This window comes from Mytilus galloprovincialis, chromosome 2 (assembly GCF_965363235.1).
Source record: "Mytilus galloprovincialis chromosome 2, xbMytGall1.hap1.1, whole genome shotgun sequence".
Classification (NCBI taxonomy): domain Eukaryota; kingdom Metazoa; phylum Mollusca; class Bivalvia; order Mytilida; family Mytilidae; genus Mytilus; species Mytilus galloprovincialis.
In genome coordinates, this window is record NC_134839.1 from 66,352,659 (window position 1) to 66,377,823 (window position 25,165).

The 25,165-nt window shown below is 31.3% G+C and overlaps 1 protein-coding gene across 9 annotated transcripts in view; it reads left to right on the top strand.

Annotated features, from left to right (window-relative positions):
* Positions 1-25,165, top strand: part of LOC143064162 (transcriptional activator GLI3-like) — a 121,922-nt gene that overhangs the window by 63,818 nt on the left and 32,939 nt on the right. For 5 of the 9 annotated variants that reach the window (XM_076236783.1, XM_076236784.1, XM_076236786.1 and 2 more), the window contains 7 exons: positions 8,881-9,153; positions 10,398-10,518; positions 12,745-12,920; positions 13,841-13,876; positions 15,253-15,288; positions 16,051-16,185; positions 16,719-16,922. In XM_076236783.1, coding sequence (XP_076092898.1) covers positions 8,881-9,153; positions 10,398-10,518; positions 12,745-12,920; positions 13,841-13,876; positions 15,253-15,288; positions 16,051-16,185; positions 16,719-16,922 — 981 coding nt within the window. Of the gene's footprint in view, positions 1-8,880; positions 9,154-10,397; positions 10,519-11,319; positions 11,604-12,744; positions 12,921-13,840; positions 13,877-15,252; positions 15,289-16,050; positions 16,186-16,718; positions 16,923-25,165 lie in introns of those variants that run through there. The other 4 variants (XM_076236788.1, XM_076236789.1, XM_076236791.1 and 1 more) reach the window with 2 other exon arrangements.

Consider the following 25,165-nt stretch of genomic DNA (forward strand, 5'->3'; position numbering starts at 1 on the left):
CTTTTTGTGATTTGGGCAAATACTAAAAAAGACAGAGAGAAAATGTACACAGAAATGTTTTGAATATTCATTTATTTCTAACTGCATATCTTTGTTTATACTGAAGCAAACACAGATTTCACAATCAGTGAATACAAACAATCAGTTTGCCCATTGATAGGCTTGTGTTATTTTAGTAATCATACCTTCCTAATACAAAGCCAAAAGACTTCATAACTCATGCAGTTAAAAAATACATTTTATTTATTACTTGAATTTACAATCAAATTTAGGCGGTAGTAATACAGCTTGGATATATCTAGTCGCATATGTGATGTGAAGAGAAAGTTGTTACGTTTTACACCACCATGTAAATGGTACAATGTCAGTATGACATATTGTGATATACTACTTCTTTAGAATTTCAAAATAAACCTAAGGTTAAATAATAGAAAGTAATTTAGCTATGCATTTTGCATTGGGATGTAAAACTATCATTTTCAGGACAAGAAAATGAAAAATATTAGGAAATTAAAAGCACTCTTTTAATGTTTTTCCCTAGAAATTGTAAAAAGTAAACTTCCTTAAAATAGTTACTTTACGATAATGTTTTTCACAAATTCCATAAATAAAAATAATTCCAAGTTGAAATAATAAATTGTTTGTATATAACAGCTAAAGCTATATTTTACTTATCATTATTGTTTCAGAAAATTATACCACTGGACATTAAGCAACCAACAATCAATCAATCAATCAGAAAATTATTCCACTGGATGTTTAGGTCTTAAACAGCTATAAATCATTTGCAACTGAAAATTTCTGTTCAATTTGCCAAACAATATAGAAATAAGAAGATGTGGCATGATTGCAGATGAGACAACTTTCCTTTCGAGACCAAATAATGCAGAAATTGTACCGTATAGCCTTCAACAATGAGCAAAATCCACACTGAATAGCAAGTGATTAAAGGCAGGGAATCCACTGAATGATCTGAATTATTTTAGAATAAAACAAAGGTATATAATAACCTGTAAAATTAAACGGCTACCACTGAATCGAGGCTTCTGACTTGTGACTGGCACCAATGGTATGCTATTGGATAAAACATTATTGCTGGCATCCAACCCTCCCCTATCCCGGGACATTTGTGTAACAGCACAGCATAATATAACAAACTATGAATATATGTTGAAAAAGGCACAGTTCAACACAAAGCACATAAAAACACAACTAATAAAAAAAGACTTTCAGACACAAAGTACCAACATTTACTAAGAGAACTGGCAGATACTGAAAGATAGTTCAAATCCTACAATTCAATGCTTCCTAGTCTAAGATATTAATCAGCACACATCCAATGGATTTAGTAAAAAATGTCATAAACAATCGAGAGGAAAGCATAAACTTATTGCCAAAATGTACATAAAAGCGACTTTTCAAACAACCATTTTATCCGATTACTCCTGTATGATAAGATTGTGCTGTAGTGTTGTTTCGAGAGTTGAATAGTCAAACCTGTTCACTGAATTTAAAGTGACATCAATAGCATGTATTAATTTAAACATCCAAAGTTCTCAGTCTTTTTGTTTGTCAACATTTAATTAAAAAAAAAAAAAAAAAAAAAAAATAATCATTGAAGCTGTAGGACTCTGCTGTTTATTGGTCATGAAATAAGGATATTCAAGTAAATTTTACAGTCAAGAAAAAATCTGATTAGATATTTTTTTATATGAATTACACAAAATGTTCCAGTATTGTGATCGTCAAAGTACAAGAATTACAAGACTTTATAAAACATTAATGTAGCCTTGTACTATGGTTATTGAGTGTGATGTATAATAAAATTCCACCATGGTGTTGAAGGTACTATGTCATGTTGACAGATTGTGAGATGTCTACATGCCATAAAATTAGTACTTCTCACTATAGTAGAATTAAATAAGTCAGCAATAAGAATAAGCAAATATGTCACATATATACATAAAAACATATTCAAAAGTTTAGTAGGTTGTATATATATATCTTATATGATAATTACAGCATAAGTATGTCATCTATTATATCTCTAAAGTCCAAGTTCATCTCATTAAGATAATGTTTACTTTACTTATATTAATGCAATCACTATCCTGCTTCTGACAAAATGCTTTCTATTTTATTTTGAAGAGTTACCCAGGCTGCATAATGTTAGGGACGACATCAAAAGATCGATGTAGGATAAAAAACTTAAATCGTATAGTTTGGGGGTGGGGGTCAACACTGCTGCAAGTTTTGTTAATTTAAAATCGATTTTACATATAGGTAAATCAATTTTTCCAAAATTAAGTTAAGAAGGGGGGTAGGGAGGTCAGCGAAAAAACTATGTGAATAAAGTTTTTTATCCTACATTGAACTTTTGATGTCGTCCCTTACCTGCTGGTTTTATAAGGACTATTTAGCATGTTTTCAACCCCCTGAATACTCTAAATAACATTTAATAATACTGGTCCAAACTAATATAGAAAACCTATAAATAACTTCATGCTTTATTTGGCCCTTTAACTTTTTGATTTAAGCTTCACTTATGAGTCTGTCGTAAATGAAACATTGCTTCTGTTGACTTGGGTATAAAATTTAATACTGGTTTCTATGATGAGTTCATAAAAGGATCCAGGGAGGGGTCTGTCCCCCCTTTTGTCATAAAAAATTGGTTGATTATATAGGGAATCACTAAAGCAGGACTGGAGTGGCCCCCTCTTTAAGGTCAGTCAGCGGGCCCATCTTTATATTAACATTTCTGTATCCCCCACTGGAGTTCATGAAGCTTATTGCTGTGAATAATCAAGGCTTTGGATTGTATAGATCAATGCATGACTCTCATATATAGGTTTACCTTAATTAGTATGTAAATTCGAATCTAAATGAATGGTAATATAAAATATCTTATATATGCTGGTCGAATTAAACAACACATGTTTTTAAGAAAGTTCATTATGATATTATTCTAAAATGAAGGAGAAAGAAAGAGATGAAATACTTGCCAAATTAAAATAATATTGCACACATTTAATGATGATATACCGTAAGTGAAAAGAAAGCAATCTGTTCAAAATAATAAATATAATCATGAAAATGTGAAATACCAAAATTTTATGAAACTAAACGATAAGAACCAAAACTATAGCAGACTTTTAAGTCCAAACATGGGCAGTGAGTCACCTAATGTATTTAACTTTTTAAAGCTTGAGTAGGGGCATTCATGTCTTAAGAATCGTTCTTCTTTTACTTTTTAAAGGTATTCAGAAATCTAAATTTAATTAATGAATGAGAGATGATTTGATAATGTTGTATATATTAGGGAAGGGTTTAAGAAAAATGGTTCATTAACATGGGTTGTAATATTCCTGTTTATAAGCATTGAATCTTTAAAAATAATACATTGGAAGGTAAAATAGAGAACTTATTTTGAATATTGTCAGTGATTGTTAATGACATATGCAGACGGCTTGCCTTTGAGCATCATGTATATGTTAAAGAATGGACCAGCTGACCTAAACAAGATAGTTCAGCTACCTTGTCATAATGTCATATCTGAGTTTGGTAACAGGACTTCCATGTACATGACACTGTAAAATAAGTTATCAATTAAAAGGATATGTGAGGTTTATGTCACTAAGACATCAACACAACATACACCACTTAGTTAAGAAGTCCAAGACAATCACATAAATGCTTAATTCAAGTCTGCCACTCACTCACTGTGGCACCAACAATTATCAATAAAAAGGATATGTGAGGTATATGTCACTGAGATATCAACACAACATACACCACTTAAGAAGTCCAAGATATCTGTCCTATATAAAAGATTAAAAGTCAATACACAATTGATTCAAGTCCTCCACTCACTCACCATGCTCACTGTGGCACCAACAAGTTTGCCTAAAGCAAGGCAACACTGACCCAACAATTTCCCCTAAACAGGCCGTCATTATGTTGGAGTTTTTTTCTATTTACAGCTTTCTGATGTCGGAGCCATCTTATACTACAGTTGGCATTAACAAGTGATCAAAAAGCAAAGCAATGTTGAACTACATCTTTTATGGAATTTCATTTTAAGTTTTCTTAATTTTTGTAGGCTGAAGTTTACAGGAAAATTTTAGTAAAGAAAACATTTATTGTGTAAATAACTCAAACAGGGTTAAATCCATTACCCTGAAATTTTTAAACACAACAGTCATTTAGGCAACACATTTCTCAAGTAATGAAAGTATGATTTTTTTCCTGGACTCTTATTATTTTTTTGAATTTCTAAAATATTCCACACTGAGTACAAAAAGAGAGCACAGCTGCATTGATACCCTGAAGAATTTTAGAATGACATGATGTTTTCACACACTTCCATGTTGAAATTATGGTATTTAGTGTAATAGCCTTACTTCCTAGTAGAACATAATAAAAAACACATGAAGCCTATAAAAATGCCATAAAATAGACATATGTTATTTTAATAAAAGGGAGGGAAATATCTTAATAATTCTTTACAAAAACATAAAGAAAGTGATTATTACATTTCTTTAGACAGGAAATGAGTGTTTCGGTAAGAGTGAACTTGGTTTGTTTGGTTAATATTTTTTTAGAGATAGGGAGAGGTGTTTATAAGGGAGTGTTTTTCAGAATGACTGTAACTCAGTATAAGGAATTTGATCCTCATTTTCAAAATTACCACAGTTATCATATTAACATTGTACAATCTAAGAAACCAATCACTAGTAACTGGTTTAATGGGCCATAACTCCTGATTGATTGACCTCTTCATTTAAAAAAATGTGACGGCTATAAATAAGATGGAAGTGACCTTGATGTGCAATTGGAATATGAAATATTTACCGCTAAAAATAAAGCATTAAAAAATTGATCATACTATACAATAGCAGCATGATCTTTAAGGCTATCTTTTTCATCCCCAACCAAAGAAGTTAAACCTTTTTAGGTTTGCACTCTGTCTGTCTGTCTGTTTTCATCATGATAGCATAAATGATGATCTAAGAATAGCTGGAATAAATTCAATCCTCAGTGATCTAACAGTTTTCTAAAAAGGCTGATTTGAAAACTCAACTTATATTAAATTCTTCTCTGTGACCCTGTACTGTTGTGCACTGAAATATTATAACATCACTTTTATACCTGATATCTTTCTATTTTTACTAGATATAATTGAAATTCAATATTTAGCACTTTTTTCTGAATTTTGTATAAAAGTAAGATTTGCTATAGATATGTTTTAAATGGTACAGATAAATCACACAATAATTGTTATGAAAAACAATGATCTGTCACAAACACAATTGTATGAGTAATAAAAATCAAGCCTGAAAAGTAACTCATAAAATCTATTCTAGAATAGAGAACAAACCCTGGAGAAATGTGTTATCCAAGTCTGTGTACTTTATGTCAAATTAATTGATGTTACATGCTATTACTGTCTGATATGCATCTCTGCATTTTATTGCACTGTAGAAAGTGCAATTTGTTGCATTTGATGCATTTTTTGAATTAATTGGGGAACAAGATCTAGGCATCTGGTTGTACCTCTACATTTACCTGGCTTTTACTTAATGAGGAGCTTTACTAGTGCAATGTTTTCAAAAGAATTTAAGCACTGTAAATTCAGAAACGACAGGGTGGTAATCATAATAATTAAAACTCACATTTTGAAATTTGTTATATGAATCAAACAGGATTTTTCTGAATATTGCAAAAAAATAAAATAGCATTTGCTTTTTAAATGACAAAATCGCAATAATAAATGCATGCAATGATTTCTGAATTGACAGTACTAATGTTTTTTTAATATTCCCCATTCTGAATGGTAAACTGGTGGTAAAATCTGTCTGTTTGCCCATCTTATAATCTATCCCTGGATTTTCCTTCCATCCTTTTTTCTCAGAAGCTACAATAAATAATATAAAAACTTGCATATCTTCAGTATTAATATTAAGTCAAAAATTTGTACTGTCTGAAATTCCTTTCAATAATCAGATTCATCTAGGTATTATAAAATCATTTTACCCTATATATATACTGCAGTGTGGTCAAATCCCAATGAGGAGTCGATTTTACAAAAAAAACTTAAGACTTAGACTGGTCATAAGTCATACACAATTCAGTATATTTATGATCAATCTTAGTCATAAGTTTTTTTGTGAAATCAACTCCAGATATATAACTTTTTCAACCAACAACAATATTTCTAGAAATAGTTTATTTCAGCACAATGTTTTCTGAAAACACATTATTGGTAACAAGGCAAAACTTTGTTTCTTAATTTATAGTCATAACTGATTGTTTATAGCATATATTTTGTCCTGAGTTATTTCCCCTTGTAAAGCTCCATAAGTATCAATGATTTTTGTGGTGCTTACTCTTCAGTTGAATAAAGTTGTTATTTGAAATATATGTCAAGCTTAAACATATTATCATAAATTGTTATAAAGACTTGATGCAATGCTGCGCTGAAGATATTTTGATGTCATGTCAGAATAATGCATAACTAACAGGCTATTATTTCAACTTGGAATTATTTTTAATTTTTGAATTTGCATACTTTCTTGGGCTTGAAATTTTCAATAAATTCTATGTTTATTCTGTATTTTAATGTTCTGTGTTGTGCACAACACTTTCTATTACAAAGAAGATAACATGTATGGAAAGTGGTATGCACTGCGCAAAATATATATGTATAGAGAGAGAGAATAAGCATGGAATTTGTTAAAAATTTCAAAGCAAAAGAAATTATGCAAATTCCATAATTAAAAATAATTCCAAGTTGAAATAATAACCTGTTAAGTATAACAAAGCTTTGGTCATCATAGTTTGTTTTGCCGCTCTTTGACCCTTTCCTCACCATTAAACCCACAACAGAAATGAACACAATCTTGTAAGGTAAAGTGCCGTTGAACTCACCTTTTTATCTTACCTGGGTCGTCCTTGACAGTGTTTTAGTATTTTTGTCAATTACAAATTCACTATAATCTTTACTGTGCAAAGATTAATTACAATATGTCTTGTTCAGAATTTTAATATTTTCATGTAAATTTTAGATGCCGTTCTTGATAAAGTTCATGGTACAAAAACAATTTAAATGACATCTGAATTAGAAATATTTGAATTGGGGAAAAAATTTAAATATGATTCATGCAATAAAAGTTTAATTTAGATTGAACGACAAGATTAGAAAGGGCTGGCTGTTTTTTAAGGTGAAAGAATTTTCTTTCTAACTTTAAAAACATCAGGTAAAAAAGTTTTAAAAAGTGGGAAGTATAGAGCTAACTAAAAGGTAGTGCTTTTAACAAAAGCTTTAGTCCTCCCATTGGAATCATCCTAACTTGTTTTTGAACATAATATGCAATTGAAAACACTGTATATTTTTATTATAGCCTTTTAAAAAAAATCTTTGTCAACCATGTTTTTCTTTAATTTACAGTGGTTTATTTTAAATAATATATTATTTACTTACAATTAATTACTGGGTCAAAATATTTTTAATGATAGCCTTAAGAATTCTAATTCAAAATATTTTGAAATGTGATTGACAACCATTATTTAATTCATTGTTAATTAAATTTATTCATCAGTGTTTCTATTTATAAATACCTTTACTATTTAACCTGAATATATGATATATAACATTTTGTTTGAAGAAAAGAAGGCATAAGTTCATTGTTCTTTCTTTCCTGCATGTGTACTGTATAAATTCAAAAAATATTGTGAGGTTTTTCTTAATGCAAATAATGCGATTGACTGCGAATAGTAATTCACATTCTGATATCTGATACATCTGGTATATCTGTTGGAAGATTTTCCTGAAATCACAATATTTAATCACACATTTTTCTCATTCTTTAAAAAATGGCAATTATTTCTGAATTTGAAGTATTTACATTTTGATTATGGATGTTGTATGATGTCAGTGGCATGACATGTCATAATTTTGAAAACTTTAAGCAGATTGTTAAAGAAAGAAAAGGATTCACAAATCTCTATTACAATTTACCTAATTAACACTTTATTAAATCATTGAAAAGATGGATTTTTTAAAAAAACTTTCTATCTTTAGAATATTTTAACCCAAAGTATGTAAATTATTTGACCTATTATAAATGTTTACTTTTGTAAATTATGACTTGGATGGAGAGTTGTCTCATTGGAACCCATAACCTTAAATCTAGTACTATATATGATTGGCCTATCGATACAGAGGTCAGTTCCTTATATATCAATACTACCTATATATACTATATGTCCTTTCAGGGGAGGATACTCATTATTCCTAACAAAAAATGCTGCAAAGCAGAATTAAAAAAAAAATAATACATTTTACATGTATTAAGTTGAGATGAACTTTATATTTTGAGAGTTTGCAAAGGTTAGATTCTCAAGACCAAGGTGATACATTATCTATGTTTTATAAAAAATGACAGTTATTTAGCCTGTGAGAATATTTGTGTACATTTTCATAATATCATAATACCAGTACATATCCCATATTCTGCTGAATAATTCCCAAAAATTTGTAATAATCAGTATTATATAGTAATAAATTATTGAAAAATTGCAGTAATAATAATACCAAATTATTTCTGAATTTACACTATAAACTCAAATTGTCATCGAAATACATATTTGCAAACTGCTCTTGTAAGAGAATAAACACCAAAAAATTCAGTACCATAAAACATCTTAACATCGAAATCCCCTCTGAAATCATAGTGAATGCATTCAAAACAAACGTCTCCAGGATATTTTGTCCCAAATATTCAATTCCTGGCTATAACACTGATCTTTGCACATTTTGAGAGAATTATTGACAATATACTGCATGTCATCAAAGATATTAATAGACTCTTTATCTTACAGCAGAAACACTACAGAAGTCTAGGAGAACATTGTTGGCTAGCCGCCCGCCAAGCTGTCACCTGACTAGGGTTGACGAGGAACCTACCACCACCACAAAAGGTCGTGAAACTGAGATTGAGACAGTTGATCGAGGTGTTGGTCCGACACCGCACCCGCCAAATGTAGATCCACGTGATCCACGAGACCTAAGGGATCCTAGGTTACCTCCATCATATTTTGGCTTTCCTCCTCTAATTGATCCAAGAAATGGATTGTTTGAATCCCCTTATTCAGGTAATCAACTTGTAAATTCAACATTAACTATATATAAGACTCACCAAGTAGTCATATGCTTCGCTGTTGTATTGAAGTGCCTGCCCGTTCGATCTCCTTGTTACAGTAACAAAGATTCCCAAGTCTGCAAGTATAGCTAAGCACCAGAAAAAAGGAACATGCTAAGAAACAAGATCTTAACACACTTCTATACATGAAAATAGAAAAGAACAACAAAAAATGATACACGTTAAACTATCGCTGTTTGGGGAAAATTATTTAAAAAAATTCATTTAGTTTGGTGAAAAAAGATAAATGTTGTCTTTTTAAGTTTGCATATTTGTTAAACAATTGATACTTTATATACAATAAGGAAATGTGGTACATTGAGTAAAACAACTTTAGGTCACTGTACAATGAACAAAACCCATACTCTTATAGTCAGCTATAAAAATCCTAGAAATGAAAGAATGTGAAACAATTAACAGTATGGTAATTAAGAAAGTCTCCACCACAAACAGTTTCCCAGGACTAACTTAGACTTTCTTAAATATTATTTGATTTGTAAGGGTTACCATTAAAAGCATCCTGTAAGTCATATCCTGGTCTCTATCTTCTAACTAGACCAGGTGGTACACTACCTTGCAATCTCTAAACATAAAAATAAGACTATGTGATATGATTACCAATGATACCAATCTTTACCATAGACCTTATGACATAGAAGTTAACAATTAAAGATCACAGGACCACTTCAACAATGAGCAACAAGTTAGCAGGTAATTTCCTGATATTCTAGAGGTGGCTTACAAAGTAATTATAGCACTGAAGTGTATTGTTTGAATTGCTCCTCATATGAGACAGAACAAAAATATCCCATGAAAATACTGTTGCCAAAAAATCTGAAAATGTCTAAAATGGGAAGAAGTGGTCATAACTTTTTGATAGTACTGTGCAGATACTTATTTTAGTGAAAAAAAGAATTGAAGAAAACCAAAAGATCAGTTTTTCATATGTGGTATTAAAATGATGGTAATAAGTCCTTTTGATCAGTAAAATCAATTAAACAATTTTGAATTGAATAAAATATATATTTCCAGCGCCTCTCTGGAATCCGTAACCTAATGAACTCATTTTTAAACACATGACAATAATTTTGAGTAGACTGGATCTAGTATTGAGTAAAATTATTTACCATACCTAATTATTTTCATATCACTATTTTGAATTAAAACAATGTCTATATGTATGATTATATATTACAGGTTTCAACCTACCATACCAATTACCTTACCCTGTCAATGCTCCTATACCATTGAACTCTGGAACTCTGGAAGGGCGATACAACTGGCCTCAACCATCACCTTATCATCATCCTATACATGGGTAAGTGGCATGTGTTGTAGCTTTCCTTCCACTGGCCCAACCATCACCATCATCCTATACATGGGCAAGTGTCCATGTGGCCTAGCATTCCTTCTAATGACCTCACCATCACCATATCATCATCCTATATATGGGTATGTGTCATGTGTCTTAGAATTCCTTCTAATGGTCTCACAATCACCATATCATCATCCTATACATGGGCATGTGTCATGTGTCTTAGAATTCCTTCTACAGGTCTCACCATCACCATATCATCATCCTATACATGGGCATGTGTCATGTGTCTTAGAATTCCTTCTACAGGTCTCACCATCACCATACCATCATCCTATACATGGGCATGTGTCATGTGTCTTAGAATTCCTTCTACAGGTCTCACCATCACCATACCATCATCCTATACATGGGCATGTGTCATGTGTCTTAGAATTCCTTCTACAGGTCTCACCATCACCATATCATCATCCTATACATGGGCATGTGTCATGTGTCTTAGAATTCCTTCTACAGGTCTCACCATCACCATACCATCATCCTATACATGGGCATGTGTCATGTGTCTTAGAATTCCTTCTACAGGTCTCACCATCACCATATCATCATCCTATACATGGGCATGTGTCATGTGTCTTAGAATTCCTTCTACAGGTCTCACCATCACCATATCATCATCCTATACATGGGCATGTGTCATGTGTCTTAGAATTCCTTCTACAGGTCTCACCATCACCATATCATCATCCTATACATGGGCATGTGTCCATGTGTCTTAGAATTCCTTCTACAGGTCTCACCATCACCATATCATCATCCTATACATGGGCATGTGTCATGTGTCTTAGAATTCCTTCTACAGGTCTCACCATCACCATATCATCATCCTATACATGGGCATGTGTCCATGTGTCTTAGAATTCCTTCTACAGGTCTCACAATCACCATACCATCATCCTATACATGGGCAACTTTCATGTGTCCTAGGGTTCCTTCCACTATCACCATCATCCTATACATGGGCAAGTGTCATTTGTTCAATCATTCCTTCTAGCCTCACCATCACATTATCATCATCCTATACATGGGCATGTGTCATGTGTACTTATGTTCCTTCCACTATCACCATCATCCTAAACCCTATACATGGGCAAGTGTCATGTGTCCTAGTGAACCTTCTACTGGCTTCCAACATTACCATCATCCTATACATTTGTAAGTGTCATGTGTCCTAATATTTCTATTTTGAAACTGGTTCATATAAAAAAACCCAGTGAATTTGATTTAGTGAAAATATAGCCTCATTGGAGACATATTACTCCCCTTAAGGTGTGGATTCCTGTTTTCAACTTATTAAAGCTACTTTTTATTAATATTCAAGGCTAATGCAATATTATTCAATGAAATAAACAGAAAGACTTTGATATTCGTAAATATTCTCTATATGAGCTTGTGTTTCCCATAATTTATGGATGCATGTACTTTAAAATAGTAAACGATTATTCAGCATGGGTGTTTGAGACAATACCACACAGCATATGTTTTAGCCAGAAGAAAAACACAAGATTACATTAAATTTCTACCTACTGTTACTATTCTCTGATGACACATACAGACAATTGGTGTCTTGATGGATATGACATGTACAAAGATATTAAGTTGATTTCTGTTTGTTGTTTTAATTTATTCTATAAAGATTTCATCTACTACTATTTGACTACTGTGTCTTAAAATTAATACATCAAAACAAACAATTAAGAAATATTGTTTACAGGTATATTTGAGATTCCTGTTTTCATTGCTGAATCAATAAATAGCGCACATAACATAATACTTGAAGCTAAAAATAACAACAGCAACATAAGTCTGATATAACTTATAATTTAACTCAGCATAGATAACAGGAATACAATTCTGAATGCCAGACACTTGTTTCGTTTACAAAAGACTTGCCATTGACGCTGGAATCAAAAGATAACAAGACCAATTTAAAGGACCCAAAAACTCCATAATGTTTTACCAAATGCAGCTATAGTCAATGACAGTGAAAAAAAAAATTACAAAAAATACTGAACTCTGAGGAAAATTCAAAACAGAAAGACAGTAATCCATTCCTAGTGTAGAAAATCATTAGTATTTTGAAAAAAAACCGAAGTATTGTAAACAGTTAATAAATAATAATTGATTTCCATTGAAATATGTACAATATTAGATATTTTCTGATTTCAGTCTAGCGACCAGCCCCTCACATTCTGATGTTTCCTTATTTAGTATGAGAAGTCAGTTATCCCCTGGAGAGCCTGTGACAAACCTTGCAGCTCGAATCCATCTAGAACAGTTACAGCGCAGTTACTATCAGCCAGGTCATTTGGGTCAGAGAAGATACAGTCCTGCTAGTTTACCGGGTAAATGATCTGTACAATTATGAATTTGAGAGATATATATTGAGAATATGTAACGTTTGTTATTCTCACTTAATAAAGTTATAGATAAAATGGGAAATGGGGAATACATCAAAGAGACAACAATCTGACTAAAGAGCAGAAAACAGCCAAAGACCACCAATGGGTTTTCAAATGCAGCAAGAAAATGCTGCACCTGAAGGCATGCCACAGCGGGTCCCAAATGAAAATGTTTACTAGTTCAGTGCAAAATGGAAGTCATACTTGACTCTAAAACATATGAATGAACTAAAACTAAAAAACATACAAGACTAATGAAGGTCAGAGACTTCTAACTTGGGACAGGCCCAAAAAAGTGGCGGGTTGAATGTTTCGTGAGATCTCAACCGTCCCCTTATACCTCTAGCTTACAAGAATATAAATGATATTGTGATGTTTAGAAAATACAGGATTTTAAGTGGATAACCTTGTAACAATGATAAAAAAAGCAGTAACAGACATATGAAAGTAACAGCTATGTGACTATAAAAATATAAAGATGTGGTATGATTGCCAGTGAGACATCCCACAGACCATATGATGTGGAAGGTTAGCAACTATAGATCAACATACTACTATATAGCTGTCTTTCATCTTGTTTTGTTTCCCCAATGAATTGAAGTACTCACTTTTACTCTGGCCCTGCATCCAGGCTTTGTCAAACCTTCTTCAAGACTTAGTAATAAAAAGAGGTTGAAACTTACACTGAAACTTCAATTATAAAAGTTTTACAACATGACTTGAAAAGATCTGTATGGCCAAGATTAGTTCTAATAGTGACAAAACCTTTATACCAACAAATAGTTAATCAATGGGAGGCAACATATTTCAAGATTGAAAAGAATCTGCTTACATTGTAATGAAAATATGCTTTGTTCTTGCAGATTATAACAGATACAGACAAGCATTATTAGATCAAGGTATAGTATTTCTGCTGTAATATTCAATTTTAGTAAAATGAGATATGAGGTAATTGTCGGTGAGATAGCAACCTAACACCACACTTCAACCAAAGAAGAGAAACCTTTCTACATGTTACGGTACTCACCTTGCATGTGTTTAGTAATTTATCATACTGTTATTATGTAATATTTCGTACATAAACGACAGTGCATCATAAGCCTTGAAAGGCTGGTAGGTATTGATATACATGTTTATTGACCATGACCATATGTTTGAAATTGTAATATGTTGAATTTCATGTACATGTATGAAGATGTACTTTTAAAATAAAAATATCTATTTTCTATTGGGAAATTTCTGTAATGTATTCAGTTATAAAGGTACTGACAGAATGAATGGTGTACTACAATGCCTTGTCTATTTGTTTATTCCTTAGTCAATCTATCTGTCTGTTAGCCTCCCCTGTTTTTGTATGCCCCTGCTGTCACAAGAGGAGGCATTAAGTGTAACCCTTGTACATCTGTTCATATGTATGTACATCCATAAATAGATTTCCATTCTCTAACATTAATTTGCCTCAACCAAATAATAGGTAACTTATAAACAATGCTTATTACCACAAAACTGAGGTCAAGTTGGAACGGACACATTTGTCATTCAAACTAAATTGATTTGAACAGCAAAATACAAAATCTGGTGACCCTGTCATATGTTCATTTCATTATAAAGGAAATTTTCACTTTAATAACATAGAATTTAGAACAAAACAAAGCAAAACTCTATCAACTGATTTTCTAGAAATATCAATTTAAAGTAAAAAAGGAATCTTGTTTCTCATTGCTTTTCAAGTGCATTCTTGACATGTGTAGATGTATTCCAAAAAATTTTTAATAGATTATTCATATCGAAGTATAAATGCTACATGTATTTTTTTTATCATATATATATATATATATATATATATATGTAACTGGAGGATTTTTCAATGCAAAAACAATGTCATAAACATATGAAATATTGCTAAATTTGGGAAAAAATAGTTTACAAGTTTTAAGTGGACACTACAGAAAAATTATAAATGTTTATAGACATGACTATGCAATGAATTGATTGCTATTATTTTGTTTGTATTATTGTCTGACAGAGGCAATTTTGACCAAATTCTATAGATTATACCTCTAGCAAATTCTTTTCCAGATTTTTTTCAAGATTAAAAAACAAAGATATTTCTAATGGTTGATAAAGATTACAAGCTAAAAATAAAACAAAATGTATTTTACTGTTCTTGAAATTTTTGAAAAGAGAAAGAAATAGTATATTTATAAAAAAAAAACTTGAATTAATGTTTGATAAAACTTAGATTAAATTGACACATTTTATTTGTTTTTTTTAGAATACAGCAGACTATCTCAAACAATAGGACACCAAGGTGAGAATACAAGAAATATCTAATTTAAATTATAACATATACATACATCAATAAAAGGCAAGACATAAGGAAACAAAGCTTGTAAGATAAATTAAATTGACAGAAAAATTTAAAAAAGACCTTAAGGTTGTAATTACTTCACTGTTTAATTAGATGTCACCAGGAAATCTTAAAACACTGCATAATCTGATTTGAGCCATCAGAACAATGTTTGTTATTTGATCATTCATTCAATATGGTTGCCAGTAGACTACTTGATTTAAAGGTTGCTGTACATACAGATAATATTTTTGACCATTATGAACCATTTCATACATATTCCTAAAATCACTAATATCCAAGGAAAAAAACCTCTTATTCTGATTTAACATTGAATATATCAGTGATACCTTATTTTTAAAATAGTTCCTTATTATTAATAATGCTTTTCATGCATTATTTAGGAAAAGAAATATTGTTGATGCTTAATATGGCATTCTGTAGATTAAAATCTAATTTAAGTCATGATTGTTGAAAATATATAGTTCAGTTTTTCTTAGATTTAAGTTCAGTGTAACATGACAGTAAACGATTATTGTATCAAATGTAACATCTTCAAATTATTCATTCAATTGATATCAGCAGTCAATTCTGTATCAACTTTTTTTAACAAAAATACCAAACTCCAAGTTAAATTCAAAAAGTTGAAAGTTAATACAATATGACCAAATCAAGCTCTTCGACTATATTAATTTATATTGATTTGTCACATTCTGTTTACAGGTTATCCCAGTGTTCCTAGCTCCTTATATGGAGATTACCCACCTAGTCATGCATCACAAAGTGGGCGGAGTCTATTTGGAGATATCCCTCCTACTCCAGGAAGTGGCAGCATTACTTTACCCGGTTCCGTTGAAAGTTAGTACCTTTCAAGTGAATATTTTAATGATAATATAGACATTTTAGGAATAGAAGATGTGGTATGATTGCTAATGATACAACTCTCTATCAGATACCAAATGATGTAAATCCCAAAAGGATAAATGCTAAACAATTAAAACAAGAAAACTAACAATCTGATTTATATACAAAACAATAAACGAAATCAAATATGATATACAGCAACAAAGTACCTACAGAATGTGGTGTGGTTAAACATCTTTGATTGAAAGTATTTGGGCCAGATCACATCACAACATGTACATCAATTGAAGTTATGCAGGGTTAAATGTAAAACGGTTCAGTTTGATTGTTAAGTAAATTCGACAAACTGTGTTGCTTAAATATATGACAGCCTAAATATGTTCTAGATAAGTTCTGGGTCCGCATGCCTTAGCAATTTCCAAATCCTGCCTTTTATCTTTGGATAGCTTATTCTATGCTACTGTATTGTAGGTCTTAAAATGATAAACAAGTGCAAAAAAGTTATTCTAATTTGAAATTTGTTTTAGGTTCTCGTCTGACAAGTCCTAGACCCAGTATCATTGGTAAAAGTAGTAGAAAACGAGCACTTTCTCATTCTCCTATCTCTGATTACCTTGACATCCAGAGCCTGACCAGGAGCTCTGAAGGATCACTACATCTCACACCCTATATGCACCAGAATAATTCACGCAGCTCAAGTGCTAGTGGATCTTATGGCCACCTTTCAGCTGGTAAGTTTTATTACAAAGTTTTTAACAAATTTTATATTTTGAGGCTGATTTAGAAAATACTTTGTCCCAATGGTGGTTGAGTGATATTTATTATACAAATGGTGTAGTATCTTGGAGAAGTAAATTATGCAGGTGGTGCCATTTCGTATTAATCCGTATCTGACACTTCTATCTTTCTTCAGTTATGTCCCTTTTTGGAAAATTGACGCTTTCAGCGGCATGTTTCCGATACTAGTGAACGTTTCTCTGCCTACCGCGCTTGGTTCGTATTTACTTCCCATTACATTTCTCCGTCTACCGCGCTTGGTTTAGTATTTACTATTTCACATATAAACTGGAATTTGCTTGTATTATCAACCGGGAACCAGTTTACATACCAGTCCTTCTTATTACCAAAAAGATCGAAGTGTACCAACCAATGTTGTTAAGATACTCATAAATCTATTTTTATAACTTTATAGATTATGTGAAGTTAAACTAAAACAATGTTAAAACATTAAAGATATATGATTAATCGTGGGAAACTTGATAGTCTTTTCTTTTTACAAACAACTGCCTTCTTTTATAAGAAAATATAATGTGTCCGTGTTGGTCCACTTTCTACTGGTTATAGACAGATCGAAGTACCGGAAATCCGACTCAATCTTTGTTTACAAAGTTACAACAGTAGAGTCTGTAACAGACTGTATCTGTGAATAAATTGTCGATATCGATGCTGGCTTTAATACAACGGTTTTATTGGCGGGGCGGGAGAACAGATTTGAAGCTCTCTACATTTGATGTGTGCACAACAGTGTCGTCTAGCTTATTCGGCGCGATCATTGTCTTACGGAATTCTAGTCAAATCGGCACTTGGTTAAATCGGCACCTGGTCAATTCGGCACCCGGTATAGTCAAATTGGCACCTGGTTAAATCGGCACTTGATATAGTCAATTTGGGACCCATGTTGGATTTGTTTAATATATATTTTTAACAGTATTTTAAGCAAACACAGTAGAAATAAGGAATGGGTTGTCCAGAAATTTTACAGTATTTACCCAAGAAGAGTTGGATAAGGAAGGGGTTGGCCAGAAATATTAACCTAATTTTATCATGTTTATTCACATTTTTAAGGGTTGAATTATTTATATATATTACTGGATGCCTAATTGACTTTAAATAGGTGCCGATTTGACTAGATGTCGATTTAACCAGGTGCAGATTTGACTTTTTCTATTGGTGCTGATTTGACTTGTACCCTATTGTCAATACACTCACAGTAAGAGTTATTCTTTACTTGCTTTTCCACAATAATTGTTTCGTGGTATTCTTTGAATTTCTCGTCAGATATGGTTCTCTTCGGACATGCTTTTAAGAGAAATTCGTCTGGTTCAATAGCGTGAATCAGCCCCTCAACTTCTTTGTACATAAATACTAACTTTGGCTTCAATGCCTTGTTTCTCCTTGTCTGGAGATCTTGTTGTAGTTCCAGTTTGGCAATCATTTTGGAGACATCTCCATCCTCTTTTGACTTGTAATCTCTGGTGATAAATTTTGCCGCTTGACATGTTTATTTTTGTTACCGAGTAGGGGTCGCATACGAGAGCTCCATATTAAATTATGAGATCAATTCCTAAAGGTCTAGTTATCCAATCTGCAAATTTCAATAACTGGAATGCCACCCAAGATGAATATATGGTGACCCTCTATAACAGCATAATTACTTGGAATTGTGTTTAATACCATGATGGTTCAATGGCATAAACTTAAATATAAACTTAAATGAAGACAAAATTTAACATGAAAGATTGTGGATTAGTGTAAAATAAAAAAAACTAGCTTACTATGATATATGGTTAAAGAATGAATATCAAATTATATGGGTCATGGGCAGAGTTGATATAAAATATCAATATGGCAGAGAAGTGGTTTCAAGTTTCATATAAAGGGACCTGACTGACATGAAATAAAAAAATCAAAGGAGTATCCCTATTTGTCTAATCTTCAATGTGAAATAAAACAAGTATAACAATATTGTGTAAATCTACAGAAATAGAATTTGCTTCAAGTAACAGAAATAACTACATTTGTGTATGTCACTTTTTTTTACTATCAATGTGTCACACTTTGCATTCAAAAATTTTATTAAAATGAAAATATCAGTATAAAAACGTTAAAAATTGAATAAGAATGCGAAGTCATATGTTATAGGACTAGTGGGGTATAAGAGCTTATTACAACAGGCTCTTCATAATCATTTGGTTTGAAAGGATACTAGTAGTCTGTATTCTTGATTTAGAAAAATGTAATTGCAAGAAAAAAAAAATACACTTGGAATACTTTAGATCATTCAGGTAGTCTTTATTTAGTACGTACAAAAGAACAGCCAGTAGTCATTGGATATTGTATATCATTCAGGTAGTCTTGACCTATTTATCTGTACAAAAAAAAAAAAACAGACAGTAGTCATTGGATACTGTAGATCATTCAGGTAGTCTTGGCCTATTTATTTGTACAAAAAAAAACGCCAGTAGTCATTGGATACTGTACATCATTTAGGTAATCTTGACTCTTGACCTATTCATTTGTATTAAAAAAAAAAAAACAGTCAGTTGTCATCTTCACTTCACACACTCATATACGAATATCAATTATACGCTTACTAGACATGTTGCAATGTTCAACTTATTACGGTATGTGAAAATCAAGACTTGCATAAAAAATATCCCAATATTAGAGGCAGTGGCGTCATTTTTCCTCAGAGCTTTCACCTCTTTGATTAACTTTATATAATATGCAAAGGGGGCATCATCTTTGTTCCATGGACACATTCTTCATTTATTTTTCATATTAAGGATTGTTGGTCTGTACAAAATGCAAATTCTGTAGATGGTTGCTTCAAAATTCAATAAATTTCTATGGGTTGTCTGGTTGAAAAGGTTGTTTTCCTTGGGAGACTAAAGTATTTTCTGGAAGAGCCTTTATTTAGTCTTTGAGTATTGATATTTAAAGATTTTTTGTACATTATAAATATTTATGGATTAAGGATCCAGGAAGTATTTAATACTGATTTACTTTTGTCTGTAAACATATTTAATACCATGAAAAGTGAGTATTTTGGTAGCGTCTGGTCAGCAAAAAAAATATCTGTTGTTTTTTAATAAGGAAAAAAGAGAGTGAAAAAATGGGTTTAATTGTTATCTCTTTCAAACAGATCAAAGGATGATAACTCTGGAGGACTTGTAGAACTTGGATTCTGAATCCTAATTGAGTGAAGTGATTTCTACAAAAACCTAGTTTGCATCACATCAAGAAATTCAAAATTATAAACTAGAATTTTTTTTGTATCTCAGATAAGAATTTTTGTTCTGGGTATTGATTTTATTAATCATTAACTGCATCTTTAGGTGAAACTAAAAGTTTTATCAATAAATGACAAAACTTAAGTGACAAAACTTAAAGTCAAAACAATACATGACTACAGGTGGTTTCAGGAAAATAATATTTACCATGTTATTTATATTTGATATAGAAAAAAAGTCACTAAACATGTGAGCTGTGTTGGATAGAAATCGACTTTATGCAAAAAGATGAATATACATCTGTTTACCAATTTTGGCTTGATTAAATTTATATGAAAAATTTGTAACTGTTTGAAAATTGAGTAGCTATATATTTACCCTTCAACTTCTATTTTTATATCAATGTTCCAAAATTAACCAAAGACTTATATATGTACATGTAAACATGCACTTGCATAAGGTCGATGACTATCTGACGCAGCTCATATGCAACACAGCCTTTGAGATAGGGTAGGCATGTGTTGCACAATCTTTGCTAATTGTTATGTGTGCTACTCTTGGTCTTAACTCTTTTCATCTTTTTCTTTAGGCCAATGATGGTTTATATCCTTATTTTTATTGTATGATTACTTCTTAAGTATCTTCAAGAATATGTAGTTTTTAAAATACTTGTTGATCCTATATATAAACAGTTATTTATGGTGTTAAAAATTACCAGTTGATGCTATAATAGATATACATACAAAAATTAATTAACCTCCCTCCCTTCCTCATTAATTTATTAAAAGTCATAAAACATGAAATTTATTCTACTTGGCCTAACTTTAAATATAACATTTATTTCACACATGCTAAATAATGCCATTACACACTTTTTAAGTGTGGATAGATCATTTAGCTTTACTTTGAAGTTATACATGATTTTTTCAGAAATGTGTTTAAAAATGAATTATACTGAAATATAAGAATAGCAATTTATTTATAAATCACTATTAGAATTTTTTTTAAAGTTTTTTATTTTCTACAAACAGTAAGTTTTTTTTCATGATTTGGTATATAACAGTACTATTTTGTGAGAAGTTTGATATTTCAACTCAGCATTGGTTTGAAGTTATACATGTCAGTTGGATAAGTATCATTATGTTCATGGGCAATTGATTCTCAAAATTTCAGTTACTGTTATATCTTTTTGTCTGACTTTCAACATTATAAATATGTAGTTAAAATCATAACACATGTAAATTTAATGTGCCAGTCTAATATTTTCTTAGAAATCATTTGTTTATTTAATAATACACATTTAGTTCTGTATTTATTTTGACTTCGATATTTTCAAAGCTGTTTAAATCAGAGTTTTGGCAAATTTCATCATTTGTAAGAATTATTTATAGGTAAAAAGAAACTGATGATATATTTTAGAAATATAACTTTTTTAATATATAATTAAAGTAAAAAATAGTGTTGTTATTTTCACTTTTGTAACTTAAAGCAGAGTAACCTTTCATTATTAATCACATTGAACTTTTGAAGGATTAAAAGAATATTTAATATTATTATCATTTTGTGTGTATAATCATAAGATATGAATGTCTTTATAGACTGCAAATGTGAAAATCAGTTGAAATTCAATATTGAATGTGTGGCTATTTTCAGATAAAATAAACACTAATCCAATATATATATGCGCCTTAAAAGCAACACTTCCAAAACCCCTTAAAAGGAAAATACTGTATTCACGGGATAGTTTAAAGTTACAACTGTAACTTTGAACATAAAACAAGAATGTTTGAATTTATATACATGTCTGTAAAAATCCTCTCATAATTGTCCAGTTTAGGTATAAGTATGGTATCGTAATACTTGAAGACAGAGATTATGATTTATGATAAAGTTTATGATTAGATCTGTCAATCAACTGTATTTTTACTTATGTATTATTCCAGGTTTTATTTTGATCTCACACATTTAATATCTCTGTAGACCAAAAACTTTCAAATAGAATGATGGGTTTTAGATTCCTACATGTCAAAGTCACCTAGTAAATGTCAAGTCATGATTATTTTTGTAATGTTAGGTTAGTACATACAAACTGTCTTACCAAAAACCTGGGACAAATAGATAAATTTACTGTATTAGTCACAGCAACAATGCTATACAGTCTTAAATTATTTTAATATGCAAATCATTTATACTGTAGATTCAGAAATTATTGATTGCATTTATTATACCCCCGCTTTAAAAAAGGGGGGGGGTATACTGTTTTACCTCTGTCTGTCAGTCCGTCCGTCCGTCCGTCCATCAGTCCGTCAGTCCGTCAGTCCGTCAGTCAGTCCGTCCCACGAAACTTCGTCACATTTTTCTCAGGAACTACACATCCACCCTTTCTGTAATTTGGTATCAACATTTATATATGTCAGCCATACCGTGTGATGCATTTTCAGATTCATCACTTGACAACTTCCTGTTTACCGAACACTTGTATGATTTTACACATGATAGCCAAGTTGAAAATTTTCGTCACATTTTTCTCAGGAACTACAATACAAGGATTTCTGTAATTTGGTTTCAGGATTTATATAAGTCAGCTATACCGTGTGATGCGTTTTCAGATTCATCACTCGACAACTTCCTGTTTACCGAACACTTGTATGATTTTACACATGATAGCCAAGTTGAAAATTTTTGTCACATTTTTCTCAGGAACTACAATACAAGGATTTCTGAAATTTGGTTTCAGGATTAATATAAGTCAGCTATACCGTGTGATACGTTTTCAGATTCATCACTCAACAACTTCCTGTTTACCGAACACTTGTATGATTTTACACATGATAGCCAAGTTGAAAATTTTTGTCACATTTTTCTCAGGAACTACAATACAAGGATTTCTGAAATTTGGTTTCAGGATTTATATAAGTCAGCTATACCGTGTGATGCGTTTTCAGATTCATCACTCGACAACTTCCTGTTTACCGAACACTTGCATATTTTTACACTATTAATATTATCCACTTGCGGCGGGGGTATCATCAGTGAGCAGTAGCTCGCAGTTTCACTTGTTATTGCGATTTTTGTCATTTTAAACTAAAATGCAATTTAAATTTTTGCAATATTGAGAAAAATCCTGTTAAATTCATAAAAAAAAAAATTCAAAATGCGAGTTTAAATTATTGTCATTATAACCCTGTTGCATTTTTCACAATAATAATAAAGACATTGCATTGATAATTGAATTTACAGTACTAAACATAGATCTTTCTAGTTGAAATTTGTCAAAAAATACAATGTTTTTTAGCCTCTTTTGGACATAATCTTTCACATTATTCTTTTAATTTTATAAATAACCTTAAGTATTCAGCACTTGTTCTGTTTATCTTGATGATTCTTTAATAGAAATTAAAGTGTCACTAATTGATAATTTGTTGCTTAAATTTTTAAGCCATGTATTTAGATAGAACATATAATTGACATTATGCTTCTTTGGTGTTGTACTCTTTTAAAACAAAACCAGAAACTTGACTTAACTTGCACACCTAGTCAATTAGCCTGTTTTAGTGATTCTATTTTCATGCTGTGTTAAGAGTTAGATAACAGAAGCTATCATTCAGTTCAAAGATCTAATTGCTTTTTGATGATTTGGATGCCAAGAAAATGCTACATCCCAAGATGATGGCATTATCAGCTGGCAATTAAAAAAAACATTCTCTGGAGCAAATTGTAAAATGTGGTTTTGGGTCTAAATTTTGTTGAATTCAATTTTTTGGAAGGTAAAGGATATACTACGTGTAAATGAACATGAAACAAGAATTTTGGTGGAAAAAAAACCTTGTAAATCAATATACCAACATTCCTGTCCTTTAAGAAAGACAGGTGGATGAAGGTCTTCAACAATACAAACATGATTAATTTTTTTGTCTTCAATTTGCATATGCTTCTCTGTATGCATTTAAACCTGAGTTTGACCAAGTTTGGTAATATTTGATAAATCAGACTAAAGCCAAATCCATTTAGAACATTGAACTCATCATGGTCCAATATATATCTGGTGAAATCTATATTTAACAGAGGGCTTGCTACACAAATTTTATTCCGAAGATAGCTTATGTTATGTAGAAATGAGATGCCAATTACTTTCTTCCATCCATGTTGCTCCTACCAAACCACATTTTGGTATATGTCTATATCAGATAGCCTTATCAGCTGGCTTGTATCAGCTTTCCATCAGAAGTTGTCTGGTAGTTTTTACAAAGATTGGTGTTTATGTAATTTACATATTTCCCAGTGTAAATTGATCATTTATCAAAATCTTTCTGACAGTTCTTAGCATTCTTTGTTTGATTTAGATGTAGAAACATAGAATTGTAAAACCATTGGTTCTTCAGTAATATAATTCATGAGTCATCAAATTCTAGTGCATAGTTTACTTTGTAAAGAAAACTTGACTTTGATATAATCAAATACTTCTTTTTAACCTTATTCACAGATAAAGAAAGGAGATCATATTTCATCATAGAAAAACAAAAACAAAACTCCTCAAATAAACCAAAAACATGACCACAATATCATTTCATTTCCATCTGTTGGGCATATGAATAACTTGAGAACATTTACTCAACTTGTTCAACATGCTAGTCTAAATAACTGCTTGTATTGCATTTGCTTAACTTTTACAATAAAACATAGTTGCAGCTGCCTCTGGCTAAGATGACTTCAGAGTTCAGACTGTTGACGTTTAATCTCTGATTGTTACAAATGAATTTATCACTTACCATTTTCATGAAATACTACTGTACATTTTGCATTGATATAAATGATCTAACGCATGTAGTTACAAATTAGATGGTTCAAATCTAGGAACAAATTAGATTGACTGTGGTCGAATCTAGATAATCATGGAGGCAGTGAGGGAATATTTTAAGTTCTTCAATGGAAAAAAGTAAAAAGGGAATGTTGATATAGAT